We start from the raw sequence: 24,799 nt of genomic DNA, 5'->3' as shown, positions 1-24,799 counted from the left end.
ATGAAACTATGTGCCAGATAAGAATGAATTTATGGGACAAAGTTAGGTGGGTTTCCCAGAAAATTTCTTGGGGGAAGACCTATACAAACATACATCTCTACCCCAATATAACACGAATTTGGATATAATGCGAGGGGGTGGGGGGGGGAGAACACAAGCGTGCAAGGGTGCAAAGAATTTGGGAATAAATAGAAAAACAAACTCTCTCCAGGAATTTGGGAAGGGAAGGAAAATTCCAAAGAAGTGAGCTTGGAAGGTGAATGTATACAGAAAAAAAAAAAAAAAAAAAAGGCAGCCTCTTACACTTAAATACACCACCTAACAAAACTGTCTTACCTGCGTGGCTTTGTCCCTCATACAGGGAGCAGCCTGTCCATGATTATCACGAGGCCATTGTCCAGCGAGGTAGGGAGCAGCAAGTGTATCCAGTGAGGAAGTGCGGCGAATTATACTGGAAGGGCTTGATGAAGGCGGTCGTGATTTGTCAACTAGAAAAATAAAAATAATAATAAGATTTCACAAGCAAAGTGTGTGTATCAAGAACAAGTAAAATTCAATAAAGCAAATTTTCCATTAGCCATACTGGAAATAGAATGGTTATGTATTCAGTACAGAGCGCGCACACACACACAAAATGTAATACCATAGCAGCTATGAGAGACCACTTGGAAATTAAGCTCAAAATTTGCTTTTTGTTGTTGTTTTTTAACATTTGCCCCATGATTACATTGCTCTCATGTAATGTGTTTTCAGAGTTTCCCTATAAAAGCACAGAACAAAGTAATTACCAATATTACTAGGGCGTTTTTTTAATTTTTTTTTGCTGTGACTTTTAAGTACTACCAAAATTTATGCCCAATTTAATATTGGATTTATTTTTAAAGCCCAGGCTGTTGATCCATATGCCAACTACTGCATATAGTTTATTTCCACAATGATCAACAAAACTTATACTACTAAGCAGAAAACAGCCATCCTGATGGACAGTTATGCATGAGGCTGCTTATGACTTTGGACTACGCGTATGGTAACCTAGCCAAAAAATAAAATAAAAAAATACACATGATCAGAGTTCAGAATGAGACACTTCATAGATGTAAAGATAAAGAGTTAATAGTTTAGCTACTAGACGTTTCAGTATGCAAAATATTTATATTTGTTTTCCTAATATTGGAAGAACAAGTAATTTAGACTCAAAATGTGACCTATAATATGGTTTTAAAATGATGCATGGAATTCTTGTCCTCCATACTGAAAATAAATGTCTCAGAAAGACAGGTTACCAATAGCTTGTTCTTAGAGAGGCACCACTGTGCATTCAGACTTGTGGAATTCAGAGTCAAGTTGTGAAACAGCATTGAAAAGCAGTACAAGAAGGAAGGATGTGTGTGTACATGAGCATTCTGATGCATAAGTGAAGTCCTCACCCTACTCTATAAAAAGGGGTGCACCCTCCCAAACACCTCAGTTCCTTCTCTCTAAGGACAGAAATGTGATGTTACATATAAATCCTAAGTAGGGGGTAGGTGTGTGGATAGTGTGACTACACAGAGGCAGTTCCCAAAGAACAGTAGTTACTGATAAGTAACCTTTTTCTTCTTGGATGGCCTCTGTGCATTCCTACTTGTGGGAGATTAGCAAGCCATCAGGTGGATGGTGGGAGAGGAATACTCAGGAGTGCAAGTAGAGTGGTACGCTCCAATATGCAGTACCGGCAAGAGATTTTTAGCGGGTATGGGGTACCGGAAACACTTGGGGAGGCTAGCCCCCCCTCTGGAGGGGGGTGGAGCTGCATTCTGCTCCTTAAAAGAGCAGAATGCGGCTAGGGAGGGCATTCATTCTTTATATGGGTTTAACAGCACAGTGCATATGCTAAACTTAAAGGCTTTGTTTAAGTTTGTTAGTATATGTATTTTGCTGTTAAGTTGGTCAGGAGTCCTCAAGAGGGGAGGGGTGGGACGGACGGAAGGTGTTTAAACAGTGGTTTGGATTCCTGCTCCAGCCTCTGGACTATGAACATATACTGACGGGAGCATTCTAACCAAGGGACTGAGGACTTTAAGGTAATCTGGAGCCTTCATATTTCCTTGATCCTTTGCAGATGGACTTATCAGTTGGATACAGTACAAAGACTGTTCTAGCCTCATTGATTGTCCATTGCAAGGGAGAAATCAGCAAAGATCAGATGTCTGCTGACTTTCTCACACGAGTCAGCAGCCTTTGATACCTGTGGTATAAGCAACATAGCCCTTGCTTGAGTGGTTTTGTTCTTTCCTCTCCGAATGTCAAAGCCTTTTCCCATTGAACTCAATAGCAAAACTTTTTTTGATTTCAATGGGAACAGGATTTGGCCCCAAGAGATCAGAGAATGGGATTTTGATCAATTGCTTATCTGTCCAGAGACAGTTCTCATGCACGTTCTGCCAGGCTGATTTTGATTGTCCCTCCTGTATGTCACGGACAGGAGTTTCCTCTGGCTGCGAATAAGATCTGGGGGAAAATAAAAGGAGGGAAATACATAGAGACCAGTGGGAATATGAGAGCACCTTAGGCCATAAAACCAGGATGGGGTCTCATGGTAACTTTGTCTTTGAGGACCACATTATAAGGTGGAGTGGCCACCAAAGCACTAAGCTCACTCACCCTCCTAATAGAGTGAATTGCTATCCAGAAGGCAATTTTGATAAATTAATGTTTGAAAGAGTCTTGAGCAAGAGACTCCTAGGGAAGGCCTCCCACACCTATCGGTTTTGTTAAAACAAGTTTTAGGACACAGAACCAGATACTTGAGGTGACTGTTTGCTAAGTGAAAACAGGTGTCCTTTAAGCTGAGAACTGCATACCAATTTCCCTTGGTTAAGGAATGGATAACATCCTCGATAGTGGTCATCCTGAACTTCAATATTCTTATGTACTTGTTGGGGTTTCTAAGGTCCAGTTGGCCCTCAGACTGTTTCTCTAATTGGGATTCAAGGAATTTGTGGGGGGGGGGGGGAGGAGAAGGGGGAAAATCTCTTTTCCTTCTGTATTCCCGTTGAATCCCCCCATGGCTCATTTCCTGAGGAGGGAATCCACTTCCTCCATTAGGACACTCTTGAAATGGGTCCCTGAAGAGGGAAAGAGTGGGGGGATGGTGAGGTGATCTGGTGCAAAACTGAACTGAGTATCTGTCCTGGATGGTGTCTAGCACCCAGTTATCTGAAGTAATCATGCACCTGGAGCTGCAGGAGAAATGAGATCTGAAGGAAGGGGACACGGTGACTGATGTCCCATCAATAAGCCCAATAAGATATCAGGTAGTAGTACCAAGAAGCCAGGTGAGCCCGGAGCCTCAAATGTCTCTCCCTTTTGGTGCAGAGCATGAAAGTGTGGCAAACTGTATATGGGGTTATTAAGTGGGTCTCACTAAGGGCTTGTCTACACTACCGCGCGGAGTCGATCTAAGATACGCAACTTCAGCTACGTGAATAGCATAGCTGAAGTCGACGTACTTACATCTACTTACAGTGGTGTCTTCACTACAGTAAGTCAACAGCTGATGCTCTCCCGTCGACTCCACTTGTGCTCCTCGTTCTGATGGAGTACCGGAGTCAACGGGAGAGCGTTTAGCGGTCAATTTATCTACACTAGACGTGATAAAGCGACCCCCCCGGATTGATCGCTGCCTGCCGAACCAGCAGGTAGTGTAGACGAGCCCGGAAATAGAAGAGGCACCAGATCTCCAGTATGATAGCCAGGCAAGAGGCACACCTCTTGAAGCCTTTACAAACCTCAGGGCCTGACAGTCCTGGTAAGGGGCAAAGGCTTGCAAGGAAAGGAAAGGGATATTTATACTAAGATAACCTACACTACTCTAAACTAGCTATTTACAATAAGGATTTAAGCTAGGTTGAGGGAAGCTCTAGTCCACAGGACATGAAGGCAAATGCCGCTTGCTCTCAAGGTGGCAAGTAACTTAGGCTGTTAGGGATGCATTCCCTTATTCAGAAGAGAGTGATGCCATCACCTTTACACAAGAAACGCTTATGGCACCACCTCCCCTCAACCAACAGCCACAACTTTTCAAGGTACTTTTGCAGCTTGATATCAGGTGTGCCACTACAAATGTAAATGCACAGAGGGCATTGAAAAAGAACAAGAAACTACTTAGGAGTTGTCCTTTAGACAGGTTTTTTGTACATTTTTTCAAGAGCGTATATAAAAAAAGCCCTATCCATTTTAGATAAAAAGGATCTAGGAAGAGGAAAATTAAACAAGTTTTCAATAGCTCTCTAGAAGGCAGCATTTACACAGTACATATATGAAAGGATGTGTCCACTTTGCTGCTTTTTAGAAGAAAAAATACGTCTAGTTAGTTATGCAGTCCTACACAGACATCTGATTAGTAATTTAAGTAAGCTTCTGCTTTCTATGTTTACATCTATGCAAATATCTTGTACTGTTTAGTGTATAATTTATCAATTTAAATACAGTGCAAGTATCTTTTAGCATGATGGGGTTACTAGCTTTTACTGGAATACAAAAACCATTATAACAATGTTACAATTATATATATATTGTGAAGCATTTCTAAGCTCATTATAAACCATGTATACTAAGGAATTACTTTGCCTGAAATGCAGCCACCTCTGGAATGGAATGCACCAGCTGCTTGGCTGCAAATAACATTCAGTTTAGAACAGGAACTGCTGAACTAAAGTTTAAAGAGGAATTTAGATAAACAGTAAGTACGCTAACTGAAAATTGGACTGGATTTCTGCAGAGCTGAAGTGGCAGGACTTTATGAGAAAGGAAAGTGTGACATATATGAGTAAGGACAGACAACATTGGCAATCAGGACTCTTGGGTTGTAATCCCAGTTGGCCATGGACCTGCTGTGTTGCCTTGACCAAGTCACTTAATTTCACCTTACCCATCTGTAAAATTAAATACAACAGTTATCCATCTCACAAAGCTATTGAAAAGCTTAATGTTGCTAAAATATTTTGAGATTCTCAGATGAGAGGTGCTATATACCTGCAAGTTTTATTACTCTTGAGGGAAGTACCATATAATCTTCAAAAGCTTTAAGTGGCCTGCATGTATGTTTTACATCTCAAAAACATGACACTTCAAAACTGAAAATGCCATAACTAAGGCTACGAGTCTGTCACCGAGGTCACAGATTCTGTGACTTTCCGTGACCTCTGCAGCAGCCCCATGGCCATCAGCAGCAGTTTGGGTGTGTGGGAGGGGGCTCAGGCAAGGAGCAGGAGTTTGGTGAGTGCAGGGGGTGTGGGGCCTCCCTGCAGCTTCTAGGCGGCAGAGGGGGTCTCTGCGCTGCCCGTAGGCCCCACCCCCGCAGCTCCCATTGGCTGCGGTTCCCGGCCGATGGGAACTGCGGCAGCCGGCACTTGTGGCGGGAGCAGCGGAGGAGCCCCTGCCCTCCGCCGCCGAGGAGCTGCAGGGATGCGGAGCCAGGTGGGGAGCCCTGCCAGCCCCGCCAACCCTCCCTCACCAAGTACCAGTGTGGTTCCCAGGCCACATGGCGCAGTCCGCCCCCCCCCCCCCCCCAGTACCAGCAGGGGTCCTCGACCACCACCCCCCCCAGCACCTGCAGAGCCCCCGGACCGCCCCCTTCCCCAACCCTCCAAGTTTTAGTAACAGCGGGTATTTTTAGTAAAAGTCATGGACAAGTCACAGGCCCATGAATTTTTGTTTACAGCCCATAACCTGTCCATGACTTTTACTAAAAAAATACCTGTGACTAAAACGTAGCCTTAGCCATAACACCTTTATTTGTGACTTGATACATATTAAGAGCTATAGTTCAAAAGTATGCTCAAAACGCACCAAATAGTCTGTAGAAGTTACGCAGGGAGATTTACATCAGAAAAGCTTGTTGGAAACCTTGAAAGAAATAACCTGAGTGCAGGACAATGTGTTGCTAATTTAGTGTCTTTATTCTGTGAATGAAGTAGAGAATCAAAATTTAGCAGCATAGATTTGAGAGCAGATTTCAAGTATTTGCACAAGCATTCCCTCCCCCTTTAAGGTTTATTTCCTTTTTTTTTTTTTTTTTTTTTTTAATTATAAACAAAAAGAAGTCTGACAACAAATTATTTCTCTCTCCTATTTTTCTCTTAAGGACACAATACATAAATTGAAAGGGTTCATCAGTTACTCCAATTTGGTATCACCCAAGGTATGGTACAGGAGAAATCTGGAAAGGGACATATATGATAATCAATTTTGTTAGTCTAATTTGAGAAACAAAGTGTTGAATTACATTTCAAAAAGAATTTTTGAAATGTAACCTTTTCCCCTTCTATATTACATCCAGAATGGTCTGCCATCATATACAGTTTGCATTAAATTTACCAAGATATTTCTTTTCAAACTGGTTAATATTTATTTTAAGTAGAGCTGTCAATTAATCACAGTTAACTCACGCAATTAACTCAAAAAAATTAATCACGATTAATTGCACTTATAAACAATAGAATACCAATTGAAATTTATTAAATATTTTTGCATGTTTTTCTACATTATCAATATTGATTTCAATTATAACACAGAATACAAAGTGGACAGTGCTCATTTTATATTTTTATTACAAATATATGCAGTGTAAAAATGATAAATGAAATAGTATTTTTCAATTCACCTCATGCAAGTATTGAAGTGCAATCTCTTTATCATGAAAGTGTAATTTACGAATGCAGATTTTTTTTGGTTACATAACTGTACTCAAAAACAAAACAACGTAAAACTTCAGAGCCTACAAGTCCACTCAGTCCTACTTCTTGTTCAGCCAATCGCTAAGACAAACAAGTTTGTTTACACTGATGGGAGATACTGCTGCCTTCTTCTTATTTACAATGTCACCTGAAAGTGAGAACAGGCGTTCGCATGACACTTTTGTAGCCGGTGTTCCAAGGTATTTACATGCCAGATATACTAAACATTCGTATGCCTCTTCATGCTTCGGCCACCGTTCCAGAGGACAAGCTCTCCGCCCTGCTCCCGGCGCTCTGGCTGCCGTGGGGAGAGCGGAGAGCCCCGGCCGGGCTTGCCGCCCTCCTCCCAGCGCTCTGGCCGCCGGGGGCTCTCTTGCCGCCGGGGAGAGCGGAGAGCCCCAGCCGGGCTTGCCGCCCTCCCCCTGGCGCTCTGGCCACTGGGGGCTCTCTGGCCGCAGGGGAGAGCGGAGAGCCCCGGCCGGGCTTGCCGCCCTCCTCCCGGCGCTCTGGCTGCCGGGTGCTCTCTTGCCGCTGGGGAGAGCGGAGAGCCCCAGCCGGGCTCTCTGCCCTGCTCCCGGCGCTCTGGCCGCCGGGGGCTCTCCGCCCTCCCCCGGGCGCTCTGGCCGCCGGGGGGAAAGCGGAGAGCCCCGGCCGGGCTTGCCGCCCTCCCCTGCCGCAATGGGGCGGGGGTGTGTGTGTGGCCGCTGGCTTTTTTTGCCTAGGGCGGCAAAAAAGCCAGAGCCGGCCCTGCCAGAGGACATGCGTCCATGCTGATGATGCTCATTAAAAAAAATAATGCGTCAATTAAATTTTTGAGTGTACTCCTTGGGAAGAGAATTCCATGTCTCCTGCTCTGTTTTACCCGCATTCTGCATATATTTCATGTTATAGCCATCTCGGATGATGACCCAGCACATGTTCGTTTTAAGAACACTTTCACAGCAGATTTGACAAAACGCAAAGAAGGTATGATGTGAGATTTCTAAATATAGCTACAACACTAGAACCAAGGTTTAAGAATCTCAAGTGCCGTCCAAAATCTGAGAGGGACAAGGTGTGGAGCATGCTTTTAGAAGTCTTAAAAGAGCAACACTCTAATGCGGAAACTAGAGAATCCGAACACCAAAAAAGAAAATCAACTTTCTGCTGGTGGCATCTGACTCCGATGATGAAAATGAACATGCGTCAGTCTGCACTGCTTTGGATCGTTATCAAGCAGAACCCATCATCAGCATGGAAGCATGTCCTCTGGAATGGAGGCTGAAGCATGAAGGGACATATGAATCTTTAGCGCATCTGGCACGTAAAAACCTTGCAACGCCAGCTACAACAGTGCCATGCGAACGCCTGTTCTCACTTTTGGGCAACATTGTAAACAAGAAGCAGCATTATCTCCTGCAAATTGTAGCCAACCTTGTTTGTCTGAGTGATTGGCTGACCAAGAAATAGGACTGAGTGAACTTGTAGGCTCTAAAGTTTTACATTGTTTTGTTTCTGAATGCAGTTTTTTTGGTACATAATTTTACATTTGTAAGTTCAACTTTCATGATAAAGAGATTGCACTACAGTACTTTTATGAGGTGAAGTGAAAAATAAAATTTTTTTTTTTTTTACAGTGCAAATATTTGTAATAAAAAAATAAAGTGAGCACTGTACACTTTGTATTCTATGTTGTAATTGAAATTAATATATTTGAAAATGTAGTAAACATCCAAAAATATTTAAAATAAATGGTGTTCTGTTGTTTAACAGCGCGATTAATCGTGATTAATTGAGATTAATTTTTTTTTAAATCTCGACAGCCCTAATTTTAAATATTTGTGTAGAGACAGCTTCCAACAGCATTCTAGAGACCAAAAAAAAAAAAAAAAAACAATCCCAACCCCAAAAAAGAAAAAAAATTAAAATAAAAAAAAAAAGAAAAAAAAAAAAAAAAAAAAAAAAGACAATCCCAACCCCAAAGAGCCAAAAGATTTAAATTAGACTAATGTAGAACATGAAAGTAACACAGGAAAGGAGGAATATGGGTTAAATCAAAAATAACTGAAGTTGTACAATGAGTGATTCATACAAATTCTGTATTTTTAAATAGCAAATTGTGACTGTGGAAATGAAAAAAAATAGGTAGCACATGAACTGAAGTTGACAGAAAGCAAGGCAAAAATAGGGAATTTTGAGGAGGGATATGAAGGAAAGTGAAGATGCCTTCAAGACAGAAAGAAGAAGGTTGTTCCAAGTTAGGCTGCAGCATGTAAGAAAACACAAGGTTAAAGTGGAAGGTCAGCCTACATCACTGAGTTGACTATGTGTAACAAAGGCCTTAAAATTTTGTCCAGTAATTCCCACATTAAGCCTATGTGCAAGAGAATGCAAAGGGGCAAGGTGAATGGCTAGAACACAGGACAAGGAGAGGAGCAACAGGAGAAGAGAAAAGATGGAGGCAGAAACAGAGCTATGCAGAGGCCTATATTCCTCCCGACTGTACCAAGATAGAAGTGATATATATGAAAAAGGTAGCCATATTACCAGCAATATTCCTCATACAAATTTATGTGCAACTGTAAAGTTATTGACGAATATTGGCCTAAGTTGCTGGGCAGAGGACAAACCCTAAAATCTACACTTTTAGGGTGTTGTATTCATTGCAATTGACACAGCACATGTAGGCCTACCTGAGCTAATTTTAACTGAGCTACCTTGCTAAAATTAACAGTGTAGCTGCAACAGCTTGGGCAGCGGTATATGCTAGCCACCCAAATACATACCTAAGGTAGCAGCCAGGATTGTTCTTGGATGGCTAGCCCGTACTACCACTTGTGCTGCCATGGCTACACTGCTTTTTTAGCAAGCTAGATCAAATCAAAGCTAGTTCAGATATGCCTACACACCTTGCAACTGCCCCTCCTAACTGCTGTTTAGACATACCCTTAAAGGCAACATAGTAGCAAGTCAGTCTGTTAAAAATGAGTGAGGGGGGATATTAGTGAAAAGAGCCTTATTTTCAAGCATCTAACAGTGTTGTAGCTGACAGTGTCTCTAAAAACTTTATAAAGGAGAGTGGGAGATGTCACTTCTGGTACTATGCATTTAGCCAGGACAGTGGCTAATTAAAGTCAACACTAAAAAATGTGCGAACAAATACCAGTGTAAAGGACACCGACATTTAAATCTGAAATTCTTCTAAGTAGGAAAGGTGAGAGAAGCCTTATAAGCACAGCTATACTTGCAATACTTTTGAAAAGACTACTTTGAAATTTATCTTAAAATATAGCATTGAAATAAACACATTAGCTTCATTATATTTGTTATTAATACACACATTATATACTAAAAGTACTTCTAGGAAGAGATCTGATGACAAGAAAAAGAGTGGTTTATTAATAACAGCAGTACCTCAATTTATTATTTTTTTTAAACACTTAAAGAGAAAAACTGACCATCATTATTTCTGAATTCCACAGCTGGCTGTTTCAGTTCCACAACCACAATTTAAAAATTCTCACAAAACTACTTAGTCAAATATGATTTTTCTTGGTGCACTGTACTTTATGTACTACCAAGAATAAACCACCCCATCCTACAGTGACAGGCACACACCCTCTTACTTCAAATTCCTCTCCAAAATCCACTTGTGGAGCCTACAAACATTAATCCCTTTTAAAACAGGCCAGCGCCAGCCAAAATTGTAAAAAAAAAAAAAAAAGTTAACTTTGAACTATCATCTGTTCTCTCAATGTGTTCTTGTCTGATCTCTAGTTTTCAAAATATAATCTCTTTAGTGCCAGGGACCAAGTTTTCCAGTCTTTTGTACAAGACTTCCCAAGTAAACAACAACAACAGAATCATAGAAATCTATGGCTGGAAGGGACCTCAAGAGGTCATCTAGTCCCATCCCTCCAAATTGAAGCAGGATTAAGTATACCTAGACTATCCATGACAGATTTTTGTCTATCCTGTTCTTAAAAAACCCCCAGTGGCCGGGATTCCACAACCTCACTCAGTAACCTGTAATGTTTTCAAATGAATTCTTACTCAGTAGAGAATTATACTTTTATAATGTTCTGTTGTTTCACATACACGTGTACTTAGTATTAAATGCAAAAAAACGTGTTAATGCAAAATTAATGTTGCAAGAATAAGCACTTAATTCTCAAGAAATTCCAACAACTTTTGTTGTATGTGGCAACTTGAACTTGGCCACAAACAAAAATACATTAAGTGTACCATGTTAGAGAGTTACATTTAATAAATGAAAAAAAAACCAAAAAACCCAGAAATTCTACAGATGCCTAACATGGCCAAGTTAAACACTGTCCTTACTGGAGAACAGCAATATAAAAGAATCTTCGGAATAACAAAATAGTTTTGCTTTTTATTCTTATGAATTTTAGAGTTTTAAAACTTGTCAAATATATATTTTCAAATGCTAAGAATTAGAAAATTGGTATGGCAGACTTTTACTGATAGGGGAAGAAATATACTATGAATTGTTTACAAGCTGATTACTGAATAAAAGCCTTCCAATACTTGAGAAAAAAAAATCCATACAACTTCCAGCAACATGCAGTCATGTGCCAAAACTGTCAGTTTGACTTAAGTAAATTGCTACAAAACATATCCTATGCTATTCTGAAGCTCTTCATTTTGTTGAGTAAACAAGAAAACGTATGATCAATTGTTTAAAATAAGAAATATCCTATCAGCTATGACAGCTGAGGTCCTCAAAGTTTTCTGTAGCGTAAACCACATTTTAGTAGGAACATTGCAGTTGGGAGGAGAGGCAGTCCATGAGACAATCAGATAACATTCTATTGTTACTACAGCAACAATTGCTTGCATGGAAAATATCAGGAGAGTGTTTGCACTAAAATAAAAATAAAATAAAAAAAAACAACAACACCCACCCAGCTAAAAATGCTATAATTTAGCAATCGAAAATGAAAACTAGCTTCATGTGATTAGCCTTCTAACTATGGTCCACAGATCAGTTCAGGAACCTCCAACTCCACCAGTGGCTTATTCTTAATGACATTCAATAAAACCTAGAGAAGGTCTGTCCTGAATGTCCCAAAGACAAATTGCCTTAAAACTAAAAAAAAATATTCCACATGGATGTAAGGGTTTGAAGAGGATTTTTCTGTATCAAATAAATCCACTAAATATTACTCTGTACCACACTACATTGTTTTGCTGGTTCTGTATTCTGTAGAAGAGAAGCTGAATCATCAAAAGGTTCTTTCCGGTACTCTCCACATCACATACTACAGGGAATTGGCATGTTAACACGTGGTCAGACTAGCAGCCTTGTCAGGCTCCTCAGGATCACACACAAAATTGCTGCCAACAGCATACATGTATGCCAACCACCATTTAGACAAGATTTGTGTCCAGCAAGGCTTAACCACAGCACGAGTCTCCATGGTGTCACTGCGCTGCTCCATGTTAGGGCCAGGGTGGACCAATAAATAAAATGAAAAATAAATTGCTGGCATATTTGGCCTCAACACTCCTCACATTACCATCCCACGCAGCAGCATCACTGCTGAGAGGGCCAATCTGAATCACTTTCTGCATTCCAGCCTAAATTAAGTTAGGGGTTCTCAAACTTTTTCTTTCTGAGCCCGTCCTCCTTCCTCCCGCCCAACATACTATAGAAACTCCATGGCCCACCTGTGCCCCAATAACTGATTTTCTGCATATAAAAGCCAGGGGTGGTGTTGCAGGGAAATTGCCTGGGGCCCCATGCCACAGGGGCCCCAGAGAAGCTACATTATTCAGGCTTTGGCTTCAGCCCTGAATGGCAGGGCTCAGGGCCCCTGCCTTCAGCCCCATGTAGTAGCTTTCTGCCCTGGACCCCAGCAACTGTATTGCTGGCCCTGCTTGGTGGACTCCCTGAAACCTGTTTCTCCTCCCGCCCCCGAGTGGGCCCCAGACCCCTGGTTGAGAACCACTGCATTAGGGGATTCTCAAAGAAAACATGTAGTAGTTGTTCATTCAACCTGGCTCTCAGTACTATCAAACTGGTCAGTTACATTTAACATTATAGCACAAGGTAAAAAAAGCACTCTCTTTGGTCAACAGTGGACCAGAATACACATTCATGTACAACTCTTTATTAGAGAGGTTACACTTGCCTCATAAGAAACGTAATATTTTTATCAGATTCATATCTAAATAAAGATCTAAATATTTTTCAAAGTTTTTCTTCCTCTTCAATAAGGTCTTCTTAAGAGGAGAAAGCCAAAGGGAGCTAAAAATCAGCAATCCAAGTTTGGTCAGTTGCCTTACTAGTAAAATAACTGCTTCAAAAGAAAGCACTGGAAACCACCACTGATACACCCACTCCTCCCCCCAAACACTGTAATAAACTAAATGATAATTGAAAGAATTATTTTGTTAGTTATTTAAATCTAAGCTAAGCAGTTGTCTAAATTTTATTAGAGATGCATATCAGATCCTAAAAAAAAAGTTAGTGTGAATATTTCCCTAGACTTCTATTGCCCCCAAACATACCATAATGTTGAATTTTATTAAATTGTTAGTTAGATGGGGTGGAATGGAGTTGACATTGAAATACAGTTTTAATAATCACTCAGACACCTACGCTTAAGAATAGACCGACACTATCACCAAATTATTAAATCCTGCCTTAATACAATCAGCCAAGTCTACCATTTAACCCCTCTGCTTGTTTCAAAATGCAAATTTCCATTTCAGTCAACTATTCATGGTGTTCTCATTGTAGTATTTTCCTCTACAGTTTCTCATGCTATATTACTTGCACCAAGTGCTCATCTGCTAGTTTCCCTTGATGTGACCTACATAATAAGAGATCCACTTCCATCAAGACAACAATTACAACAGCTGCGCTGATGAAAAACAATAGAGCTGTTTCAACGAACAGAAGAGTATTAGGTCTGTTTTAATTAGCCTAATTATCAACCCTTCCACCTCCCACAACTAAATCTATTTTTCAACAAAGTGTTCCTGCAACTAATTTTCAATTAAGCAAAAAAAAAAAAAAAAATTAAGTATGAATAGAGCGCACAGGATGTTGTGTAAGCCTATAGAGAAAAGCAAGTACTCTCTTTCATTACCTGTACATACATATTTTGAGGCAGCAAGGAGCCTAACATAACTGTAACTTAACAGAACAAAGCTAGAGTAACAAACTTCAAATCCCTAAAATCATTTTTAAGTGAAAGTACTTTAAAAGTTCTATAATTTAGATCCATCACTGCAAATGATGGGTATTTCATGAATTCGTTCATAAGAGAATGAACAATGACTCCCATAGGGAGTCTAATTCAATCTATCTCCTGGAGGGTGGGGGGAAGGAGGGAAGAGGAGGGGAGAAAGAGAAAACAAGAGGGAAGGTTTCCTCCCTATAAGGGCATCACACAATGAAGTTAAAGCAAACCTGAAACTTCAAATTCACAACAGTGGATAGGGGAAATAGAGGGAACATTTAAAGAAAAATATAATTATTATTGTAAACATGAAAATACAGTTTGAAGATTGACGATCTTTGTATACTCCACACCCAAGTTGTTTCAATTAAAAAAATACAGGTACAAAAGGTAAATCTTTGATTCTGGTTCTCTTGAATGTAACGGACCCCATGAGAAAAAAAACAAACATATATGGTCCTTTATTTTGGATGTCAATATCTTTCACCAATTGTGTAGTGTAGAAGAAACATTTAGGTGAGAACCATTTGGATCTTTTGTTTCTAATAGTCCAAAATTCTGTCCTCTGGTAGGAGCATGCCCAAAATGTACACTTTACAAATGCAAGTTTTACAAATCCCAAAGAAACCAGATTTTTTGTTTTAATCCTAATTTTAAAAAGTTTTAAAAAACAAATATGCATTACCCTGAACTCTTTGTAGCATGGAACCGGATAATGAAGTTATAAACAATAATGACATTAGCTTCATTAAGTTTTGACTTTTGGGGGGGGGGGGGGCAGAGGAGGATGGACACAGTTGGGATTCTTACTTGACAGGCTACCTAGCCTTAGCCAGAAGGACTCGAACATTTTATCAAGATTCTAGCTCAGATCTATTTCAAGGTTGGTGAGAGGAACTGCATCCACTTCAAAAGCTAAAAGCCACTGAAAGTAGCAGTGAACTGAGTACCTGTTCAGTTTTACACCAAGTTGACTTCCCTATTGTTATGTCTGTTCTATCTGAACATATAAAAACTTACCCAGTGACTGTGACTAACTTACTTATCTGGATTATCTTTTCTGCTTCAACTTACACTTTATTAACTTTAAATATGTATATCAGAGAGATAAAGGAATACCTGAGACCCAATTGGTCTCATGGGAGTGAATTGTCTGCGGATTTATTTAAACAGTGTATCGGCAATATTAAGTACCTTTGCTTCTCTATTTGTGTTGGAAAGTTAATGAAATATTTGACATCATCCCTAACTGACATATCAACACAAACCATTGGTTTGTGGATTATACAAGGTATGTGTTAGCACAGCACCAAAGTACACCAAAGATACTAGATGAGCGGCAGTGAAACCCTGTTGTGTTGTAACAACTTGAGTGCACTAACTCAAATTTTTTTTTTTTAAATGGCAATGGCAGGAGACTCCGCTGTGTCATCATGACTTACCACTGGGGGTCTTCAAAACTTGGCAGTTTGACATTGTATATCCTGGAATTATGAGACACTGTCCTCCACTCCACAAGATGTCTTGGAAAGATTCACAGGAGCTGAGCGATGTAATTGTACCTGCTATTAGCCACTGGATTGTGGAGGACAGTATCCAGCTCCACTCAAAGATCGTGTTAAATGACACTTCCCATTTTTCACAAAACTGTGGCTCTGCAGCTCCTTAACTCGAGGGTGCAATCTATGACCCCGACACTGTATGAGGCTTGGATAAAGAGGTTGCCCAACATGGGATAGACATGCCCCCCGCCCTTTCAATCTGAGAGCTACTACTGACACTTTCATACACACTTGCGGTGCTGTTGCTAAACCTCAGGGCAAGTACCTGTACTGGTAGAATTTTGCTCTCAGAGCAAAGTATAGGAAGTATCTGTGAAACTGTCGAATTGAGAGATGGAGATAAGTATCTTTCAAATATACTTGTGTATCAGGAAGCCCTGTATGTTGATGGCAGCTAGTGTTCCTTTGAAAATCTGTCTTGAATTTTTATTTCTTCATAGATCTGTTGAGATACAAGCTGTTCTACAACTGCTCTGTAGCCAACTTTTATTGGACTAGAAACAATATGGAGTAAATGCCTTGTTTCCTCTGTAGGGACGGGATAGGTTCCATTGCTCCCAATCATGGGAGAGCTAGGATGACTGTCTGCATGCCCTGACTCCTCCTCTTCCTCAAAAAAAAAAGTGCACTTAAAACAAAGTCTAAGTCTGAGAGGAACCATACCTTGCAATACTCCCTAACCATATTAGTATTGCTTGTGAAAGCATGCAGGGGGCACTTATATTCAGATGACAAGTTCATTTTGGTTTATTTCTTTCTGTTGTTGGCTCTGAGAGTGGTCATGTCCGAAGGAGAGGGCTGAGATGATGCCTGTCTAGACTTGGCTACCTTTGAACAGCCTGTATAGTGAAAGGGCCACTCTCTAAGGTTAAAAAAACAACACAACAAAACCGCCCAGTTAGAAGTGACAAGTCCCTGACCACCAAGGAAACAGGCATATTTATCTTTATTAGTGATGCCAGAATAAATTTTTACTGGTGTACACTGAGGAACCTTCGAGCCTTACAAAATGGTGGCTTGGGGAAGAAAGGGATGACAAAAATTGGGGACCAAAAGGCCTCTAAAAGCCTGCCTATTCTTCTACATCTGAGCTGATGTCCCTCTCCTCATTCAATAGCAATTTGCAAGGGGAATGAGGTGGTGGGGGTGGCGGGGCCTGGCAACCTGTAGAAAAAGCTGGGAACAATAATCTGGACATTAGGGCATGGTGACCTACAGCAGCAAGAAGAAATTACAACCCAATTCTTTAGAAGTCTTAGGTGTGGCAGGAAAAACCTATCCCTCTTTACACTTTCCCACAGAGGAAAGATATAGTCGTAGGTTGCCTTTTGGTTATCATAAGAATAGTTTACAATACTCAGCATGCTCTTGACTGAAAGTCTATCCTCTGTCCCGCCAATATATTTTAACTATCTATGTCTCTGATTTGGAGTGCTGGCCTTCTTCCCTTAAGGGAGAATTCCCTTGTGCGAGGCAGCAGGGTAGTACATCCAAGACAAATTGACAATGTCTACGGCCTGGGTCTTTTCTGCCCTGATTTGCCATGAAGCATCGGTAATGGCCATGCTGTCCAGTGAGGAGGCATAGAAGAGAACGCCCACGCATACCTGGCAGGGATATCACATCACTTTGGCAGGAACAGTCACTATGGTGTTCATGGACTGCTGGTTTGGCAAGTACACAGTTTGAAGCCACACCTGAAAGCACTAAAGGTGGAGCCAGGCATATGGTGTGACATAAATGCAGGAAGCCATATGACCTAGGAGAGTGAGAAATCTTGATAGGTACTCAAGGACTGCTTATGATCTGGTCTATGAGATCATTCATAGTATGAAACCTGTCCCTTTGCAGGTAAGCCTTTTCTGTGACTGAATTAAACTAGTCTGCATAGGAGTGAGGGGTGAACTTTTTGGTGTTTATGCTGACCCCCAAAGAGAAGTTGCAGCATTGTCAAAGTTGATGCATAAGCCTCTTGGTGTGACTTGGCAACAAGGAGCCAATCGTCAAGTTAGGGGAAGACCGTGAAACCACAGCATTTGATATAGGCTGCTACTACAGAGAACACCTTGGTAAAGACCCTACGGACAGTAGCAATGCAAATAGGGAGTCCTTTGTATTGAAAGGGATCAGAGTCCAGTATGAATCTGAGAAAATCTGTGAGCGGGATGAACGTCCACGTGAAAGTAGGCATCCTTCATGTCAAGAGCTGTAAACCACGTCTTTTTCCAAGGATGGAATTACAGATGCCAATGTGACCATGTGAAACTTGACTTTGCAAACAAAACAGTTGAGATGGCAAAGACCAAAAATTGGTCTCCAACTGGCCTTCTTTTCTGGTATCAGAAATTAAGTTGAGTAAAAACCCCTCCCTTTCTACTGAAGAGGAACTCACCCTATTGGGCCCCACTGTAAGAGGGATTCTACTTCTCATTTGAGAATCTTCTTGTGAGAGTGGCGCCCGAAAAGGGCTGAGAAAAGAAGTTTTGAAGGGTGTAGGGAAGTATGCTATTGTATAGCCAGAATGGATGATGTTCAACACCCATTTGTCCATTGTTATTGCACTTCAATTGTTGAAAAAGAGTGGTACACAATCCCCAAAAGATGCCTGGGGATGGAGTCAGGTGTGGACAGCTAACTCTAAAAACTATCGATAAAACTCTAAATGCTATTTACAGATGTCTACATATATGTTCACAGAAAAAGGAATAAAGCTGAAGCTTTGGACACTGGAGGTTCCAACACAAACCGTGTGGTTGTGAAAGGGAACTGGAGAAGTGGTCAGTCTGCCCTGCCTTTTAACTTCTTGGTCAGAGATACAAGGGGAGCTAGGGTGCAAATGCGGACCAACAGACACTGCTTTCAAAACTCTCTGTCTCCAGGGGCACATAGCGAATGCATACCCACTGTGCAATACCCATAGGTACCAGCACTCAAAGAAGATTTGTTACTTGTCCTATTCAATCTGTCAGTGCCCTAAGGACTGATTCTGTGGCTACATCATTTGGCATTTTTCAAGATGGCAAGGAATCCAGTATCACACTGAAGCCAGGTACTCAACTTTTTTTCCAGTCTCTCTATCATGCTGGGCTTGCTTCCAGTTGCCTCTTGTCCTGCAACTTTCCCCACAAGGGGGAGTTAATTTAATGACAATGAAAAATCCTAGCTATTCCAAGCAGCAGCAGTACTTGGAGAGCAAAAGACTGAATCCTGCTTACAGCAAAAAAGTAGTGGAGACAAAAGCATAGACTAACAAGCTAGAAAGCATGGAGATCAGGGAGAACCAGTTGAAGTCAGATACAGACTCTCAAGGTACCTGGGCACACAGGCAGGAGGTGGTTCCAAGCTAAGTAATTTAGGATACGTTTATATTGCAAAAGACCACCCATATCACTGCCAAATACTGGCCCAGGTCAGCTGAATCAGGCTCACGGGGCTATAAAATTGTAGTGTAGACATTTGGGCTCAGGCTAGAACCCAAGATCTTGAGACCCACCCCTTCCCTCACAGGGTCTGAGAGCCCAGGCTCTAGCCTGAGCCCAAAACATCTACACTGCTATTTTTAGCCCCACAGCCCAAGTCAGCTGACCCAGGCTCTGAGACTTGGGGCTGCAGGTCTTTTATTGCAGTGTAAACATACCTCTAGACACAGTTCAGTAGTCTGGAGAGCATAACAAACACCCATCCTTGAAGACAAAGTGAACAGCTCCTTAAGCACTTATCTATAATGTGTATGGGAAAAAAGCTGTGTTATCACAGAGCACTTCAGTGGAGTGACATAGGTTGGAGGTCTCAGAACCATAACATCCTCATGATTTCTAAGAATTATATGGGTGGCAGTTTCTTAACTCAAAGAGTATTGTATCCAACACAGGGGAATTCTATACTAGACCTTGTCTTGGCAGATAAAGAGGAACCCATCACAAAGCTAAATAATTAGTGTTGCCTTACTTGCTTACATTTCTTGCGTGCAAACAAATAAAGCCCAAATGAGTAATATAACTGGTGCTTTAGAAAGAATGAATTTCACAAAGGTGAAGATTCTGAGCCAAATCAGTGGACAGAAATAATTTCAACAGAAAAACATGAATAATAACTGGGAATTGTTTAAGAATGTTTTACTAGATGCCCAAAAGTCCACAACCCCACACCTAAGAGACGTATTTGTTAAAACAACCACCTAACTTAGAGGGAAGGTGGAAACTGCTATTTTTAAAAAAATGGAAAAAAGGGGAAGTTGATAGTTTCTAATTTATATTCACTACTAAGAATTGTAGAAAATTAATAAGGGAAGCAAAAGGACACAAAGAAAACTATATGGCGTTAAGGGGAATAAGCAGTTTTTGTTTTTCAGTATATAGTGAACAAAAGGAATCCTAACAATGGTATTGGTCAATTTACAAGATGGAAATGGTAGATTTGTCAATAACAATGCAGAAAAGGCAAAAGTGCTTAACAAATATTTCTCTTCTGTATTTGGGAAAAATGCCAGATGTATTCTTATGATAATGAAATACTTTCCACCCAGTAATAATTCAGGAGGATGTTAAAAGAGCAGCTATGAAAGTTAGACATTTAAAAAAATAAATCAGTGGGTCTCAATAACTTGCATCTGAGAGTTTTAAAAGAGCTGACTGAGGAGCAATCTGGACTATGACTACTGATTTTCAATAGGTCTTGGAACACTGGGGAAGTTCCAGAGGACTAGAATAAGTTAATGTTGTGCCAGTATTTAAAGGAATAAACAGGATGACCCAAGTAATTATAGGCCTGTCAGCCTGACATTGATCGCAGGAAAAATAACTGAATGACTGATATGGGACTTTATTAACAAAGAATTCAAGGAGGACAAGAACAGTGAATGCCAAACAATGCGGTTTTATGGAAAATAGAGCCTGTCAAACAAATTCGATTTTTTTGATGAGATTACAAGATTGGTTTATAAAGGTAATAGCGTTGATGTAATACAGGTTTTTGTAAGGCATTTGACTATATATTGCATGATATTTTGATCAAGAAAACTAGAATGATACAAACATCAACATGGCACATATTAAATGGATTAAAAACTGGCTAACAACCGATAGGTCTCAAAATGTAATTGTAAACAGGGAATCACTGAGAAGGTGTGTTTCTATTGGCATCCTGCAAGGATTGTTTCTTGGCCCTAAGCTATTTAACATCATCAATAACTTGGAAGAAAACAAAATCATTACTGATAACATTTGCAGATAACACCAAGACAGGGTGAAGGGTAAATAAAGAGGGCAGGTCACTGATACAGAGCAATCTGGATCACTTGCTAAGCTGGGCACAGGCAAACAATATACATAAAATTATACATCTAAGAACAAAGAATGCAGGCCTTACTTACATAATGGGGCATTCTATCCTGGATAGCAGTTACGCTGAAAAGGACTTAGGTAGAAAGTCAGCTGAACACAAGCTCCCTGTGCGATGCTGTGGCAAAAAAGAACTAACATGATTCCCGAACATATAGATGGGAATATTGAGTAGGTCTAGAGATATATTATATTACCCCTGTATTTGGCAATGTCTACTGGACTACTGTACCCAGATCTGAAGACTACAATTCAAGGAGGATGTTGATAAAGTGGAGAGGGTTCAGAAAAGAGCCACAAGAATGATAGAAGGATTGGAAAACATGCCTTACCATGGGCCTCAATCTACTTAGCTTAACGAAGAGAAGATAAAGTGATGAATTTAGTCTATAAGCACCTATATGGAACAAAAGTTTAACAGTAGAGGGCTCTTTAATCTAGCAGACAAAGGTATAACAAATTCCAATGGCTGGAAGTTGAAGCTACACAAATTCAGATTCAAAATACATCTCTACCCCGATATAATGGGACCCGATATAACACAAATTCGGATATAACGCAGTAAAGCGGTGCTCCAGGGGGGCGGGGCTGTGCACTCCGGTGGATCAAAGCAAGTTCGATATAACGCGGTTTCACCTATAACACGGTAAGATTTTTTGGGTCCCAAGGATGGCGTTATATCAGGTAGAGGTGTATGGTGCAATTTTTTTTTAATAGTGACAATAATTAACCATAAAAAATACTTCCCAAAGGGTGAAGCAGATTCTCCATCACTAGTAACTTTTAAATCAAGATCAGATGTTTTTCTAAAATATATGCTCTAGTTCAAATAGGAATTCGGGGAAATTCTCTGGTCTGCATTATACAGGAGGTCAGACTAGATGATCACAAAGGTCCCTTCCAGCCTTAAAAATCCATGAAAATAAATGGCAGTAGAAAACAAGTTTTACATCTATCAATGCGTATTTTCAACCATAAACCATAGCTGTGGGTATCTGTGTGGGAGAGATGGGATGGGAATGAGGATATTTCATGGCAACAGAATAAATTAGCATTGCTGTGAAATCTGGGGTTGCTGCCACAGAGTTCAGTCCTACAGTGCCACTGTGTACAGAGCCTCAAACATACTCACACATGGGATCAAGTTTGCAGAAAGCACTGAGGAACATTCTTGAAATATGCAATAGTTTAACTATAGTAGAACCTCCAAGTTACAAACACCAAAGTTACGAAATGACCAGTCCCCACACACCATGTTTGAAGCGGAAGTGTGCAATCGGATGGCTGGAGGGGGGGGAGGGAGGGGGAGAGAGAGAAAGAAAAGAAGCAAATAAAGTACAGTACCTTGTTAAACTACTAAAGAAAAATAAAGGAGAAATTTAAAAGGTAAGGCAACTGTTTCTAAGGTAAGGAAGCTAAGGTCAGGAAACTGTTTCTATGCTTATTTCATTTAAATTAAGATGATTAAAGCAGCATTTTTCTTCTGCTGCATTAAAGCTGCATTAAGTCAATGTTCAGTTGTAATTTTTTTTAAAGAACTGTAATGTTTTGTTCAGAGTTACGAATAATTTCCATTCCCGAGGTACTCATAATTCTGAGGTTCTATTGTATTTGAAGGGGAGGATTATTAATTACTAATAAAATGCTTGTATTTTGACAAAAAAAGTTACTGCTTCTGCCTTCAAAAATCCCCAGGGAAACTCAGACCACACATTTTAAAGATCCTGATTTTTTTAAAGAATTTAACTTCTCTAAGCAGAAATACATTGCCTTGTACTTAGCATCCTGACAACTTTCTTTTATCTTGAAAGTACTAATTTGTGATTTTCATTAATATTTTTCAAGCACATTCAGTTTCTCTTTCTACTCTAATTTGGTCGTTTTTTATTATAAAGACTACTGGCAAATTATGTGTGTATACAATTCAGTGAATTTATAAGGGCAACATTCCTCTTCCATAAAAATGAAATTCAGTACATTTACTTTACACTGAAGTATTTCTTCCATTTCCTCCCCTCCCACCCCCTCCAATAATGGGGTCCCCTAAACTAGGACATCTGCCAGCCAATGCATCACAAAGACTGGTATCACATTTTCCAGCTGCTGACAACTTCAAGAATTGGAAAACACACTTTTTAAAAAGGCATATTTATAATGGAACATTAAGTTATCTTAATTGGTTCTTGGAATCTAAACTACTTGCATAGGGTGATCAGCCGTCCCATTTTAAGCCCTCCTGCAAGCGTCCCGACTTTCTTAAAAACGGGCAAATTGTCCCATATTTTCTGTCTCCTCCCGATCAGTACTGGCAGTTCCTGCTGCTGGCCAGATCCCTGCTCACCAGACACCTGCCCACCAGTGGTGAGTGGGGGGGGGTCCAATGGCAGATAATGGGGGTGGGTGTGCAAGGCTTGGGATAGGTCAAAGATGCAGCACGTAGGGTTGGCTGCTCCCCCTGCTGGTCCATCAGCGCAGCCCTTGCTGCATGTCAGCTCTCAGGCCCCACCCCCCGTCCCGTTTCTGGCTGGCACTAGCTACGTGCTGTCAGCTGCAGTGGCTGGCGTGTGGGGGCAGGCAGAAGCCAATTAAATGTCACCTCTGCTGCCCACCACGTGCTCCCCCTCTCACTGTCCTCTCCATGCTTTCCCCCCTCCCCGCTGCTCCTCCATATTCCCCACCCACCCCCGGCGGGGCGCATTCTGCTCCCAGGGCTGTGCAGAGAACCAGCCCCTGGTCAGAGCGCTCAGCTCACCAACAGCCTGGCCAACAGGCTCCTTCCTTCGCCCCCCGTCTCTGGCTGGGCTGGTGCCCTGGGAAAGCCCAAGACACTCCAGCCCGGGGCACTGGGTAGGAGGAGCCGAGCCCTGCATGTGTCAAAGCCCCGCACAGCGCTGGGGAAGCCTCTCCGCCCCTCAGCGAAGCTCTGGAGTGGCGGGGGAGGGAGGGGAAGCAATTTCCAGCCTGTTTGCACCCCAACCCTGCAGGCAGGGGCTTAGCTCTTCTGCCCCACCACTGCAGGTCCTGCCCCAGGAAGTGTGGGGCTGCTCCATCCTGTCCCCTAGGCATCCTTCTGTGCTGAGCCACTTCTCTGGCTGGGTTAACTGAAGCCCCTACAGTCAGGTTCCCTGGGCCCTGTTGCACAATACATCCTTAGGGCTTAACCCCTTCCTGCCCGTGCTTTAACCAGGGGACAGGAGGTGGTTGGGTTATGTCGATGACCAGCAGCAGCCTGGAGGTGTTAGCTGCCTTTTAACACTGTGCAGGCAGGAAGGGACAAGCTGCTTCCAGCCACAGGGGAGGGGAGGGGGCAGATGGGCACTGCAAAGACACTGGCCAGGTCATTCCTCCCCCTTGCCGCTGGAAGCAGCTCCTGTCCCTTCCCTCCCGCACAGTGCCAAAAGGCTGCTGCTGGCCACATTCTGGTGTGAACCCTGACAGAAATCTGGGGAGGGGAGGCATGTGACCCTGCGTGGCACCCCCCACTCCACCCCAATGTGTTGCCTCGGGAACACGTGGTACCAGGTACCAGGAGAGGCAGGTCCATCCTGGGGGCCCAGCCAGGCATGTAGGGCAGAGAGTGCCAGTCAGCGAGGGTTGGGTCGGATCGGTCTGTCATCCCCCTCTTTTGAGTGAGAGGTGTACGGGAGTGTCTATGTGTCACCTCTCTCCATGTGAGCCCTAAAGCCTTAAAGATAAGAAGGTAAATTAAAATAATGCAACTACTTAGTATTTCTTTTTAACGGGGGCTTAGTTAATTTGATGTTAATTTGAACGTTTGTACTGCATAGTTCTGATTAATTGCTGTCGAACTCATTTAAATTCAAGTAAGTTTACCATTCAGCATAGGGAAATATGGTCACCCTATACTTGCCTGTTACAACAAAAAGTGCTACTGAAACTTTAGTTTCAGACTTTTAAGCTAAGATTAAGTGCTTACTTCCTGAACCTTACTAAAAAAAAAAAAAAAAAAAAAAAAAAAAAAAAAAAAA

The 24,799-nt window shown here is 41.5% G+C and overlaps 1 protein-coding gene across 1 annotated transcript in view; it reads right to left on the bottom strand.

The window, feature by feature from the left end:
- FAM117B (family with sequence similarity 117 member B) overlaps positions 1-24,799 on the bottom strand; it is a 78,692-nt gene that overhangs the window by 44,460 nt on the left and 9,433 nt on the right. The window contains exon 2 of the mRNA XM_024217735.2: positions 337-488. Coding sequence (XP_024073503.1) covers positions 337-488 — 152 coding nt within the window. The remainder of the gene's footprint in view (positions 1-336; positions 489-24,799) is intronic.

The sequence above is a fragment of the Terrapene carolina genome, unplaced genomic scaffold (assembly GCF_002925995.2).
Source record: "Terrapene carolina triunguis isolate 2854851 unplaced genomic scaffold, T_m_triunguis-2.0 Scaffold62, whole genome shotgun sequence".
Lineage (NCBI taxonomy): Eukaryota > Metazoa > Chordata > Testudines > Emydidae > Terrapene > Terrapene triunguis.
Note: the sequence above shows the minus strand (reverse complement) of the source record. Positions and strands in the feature narration are given on the sequence as shown.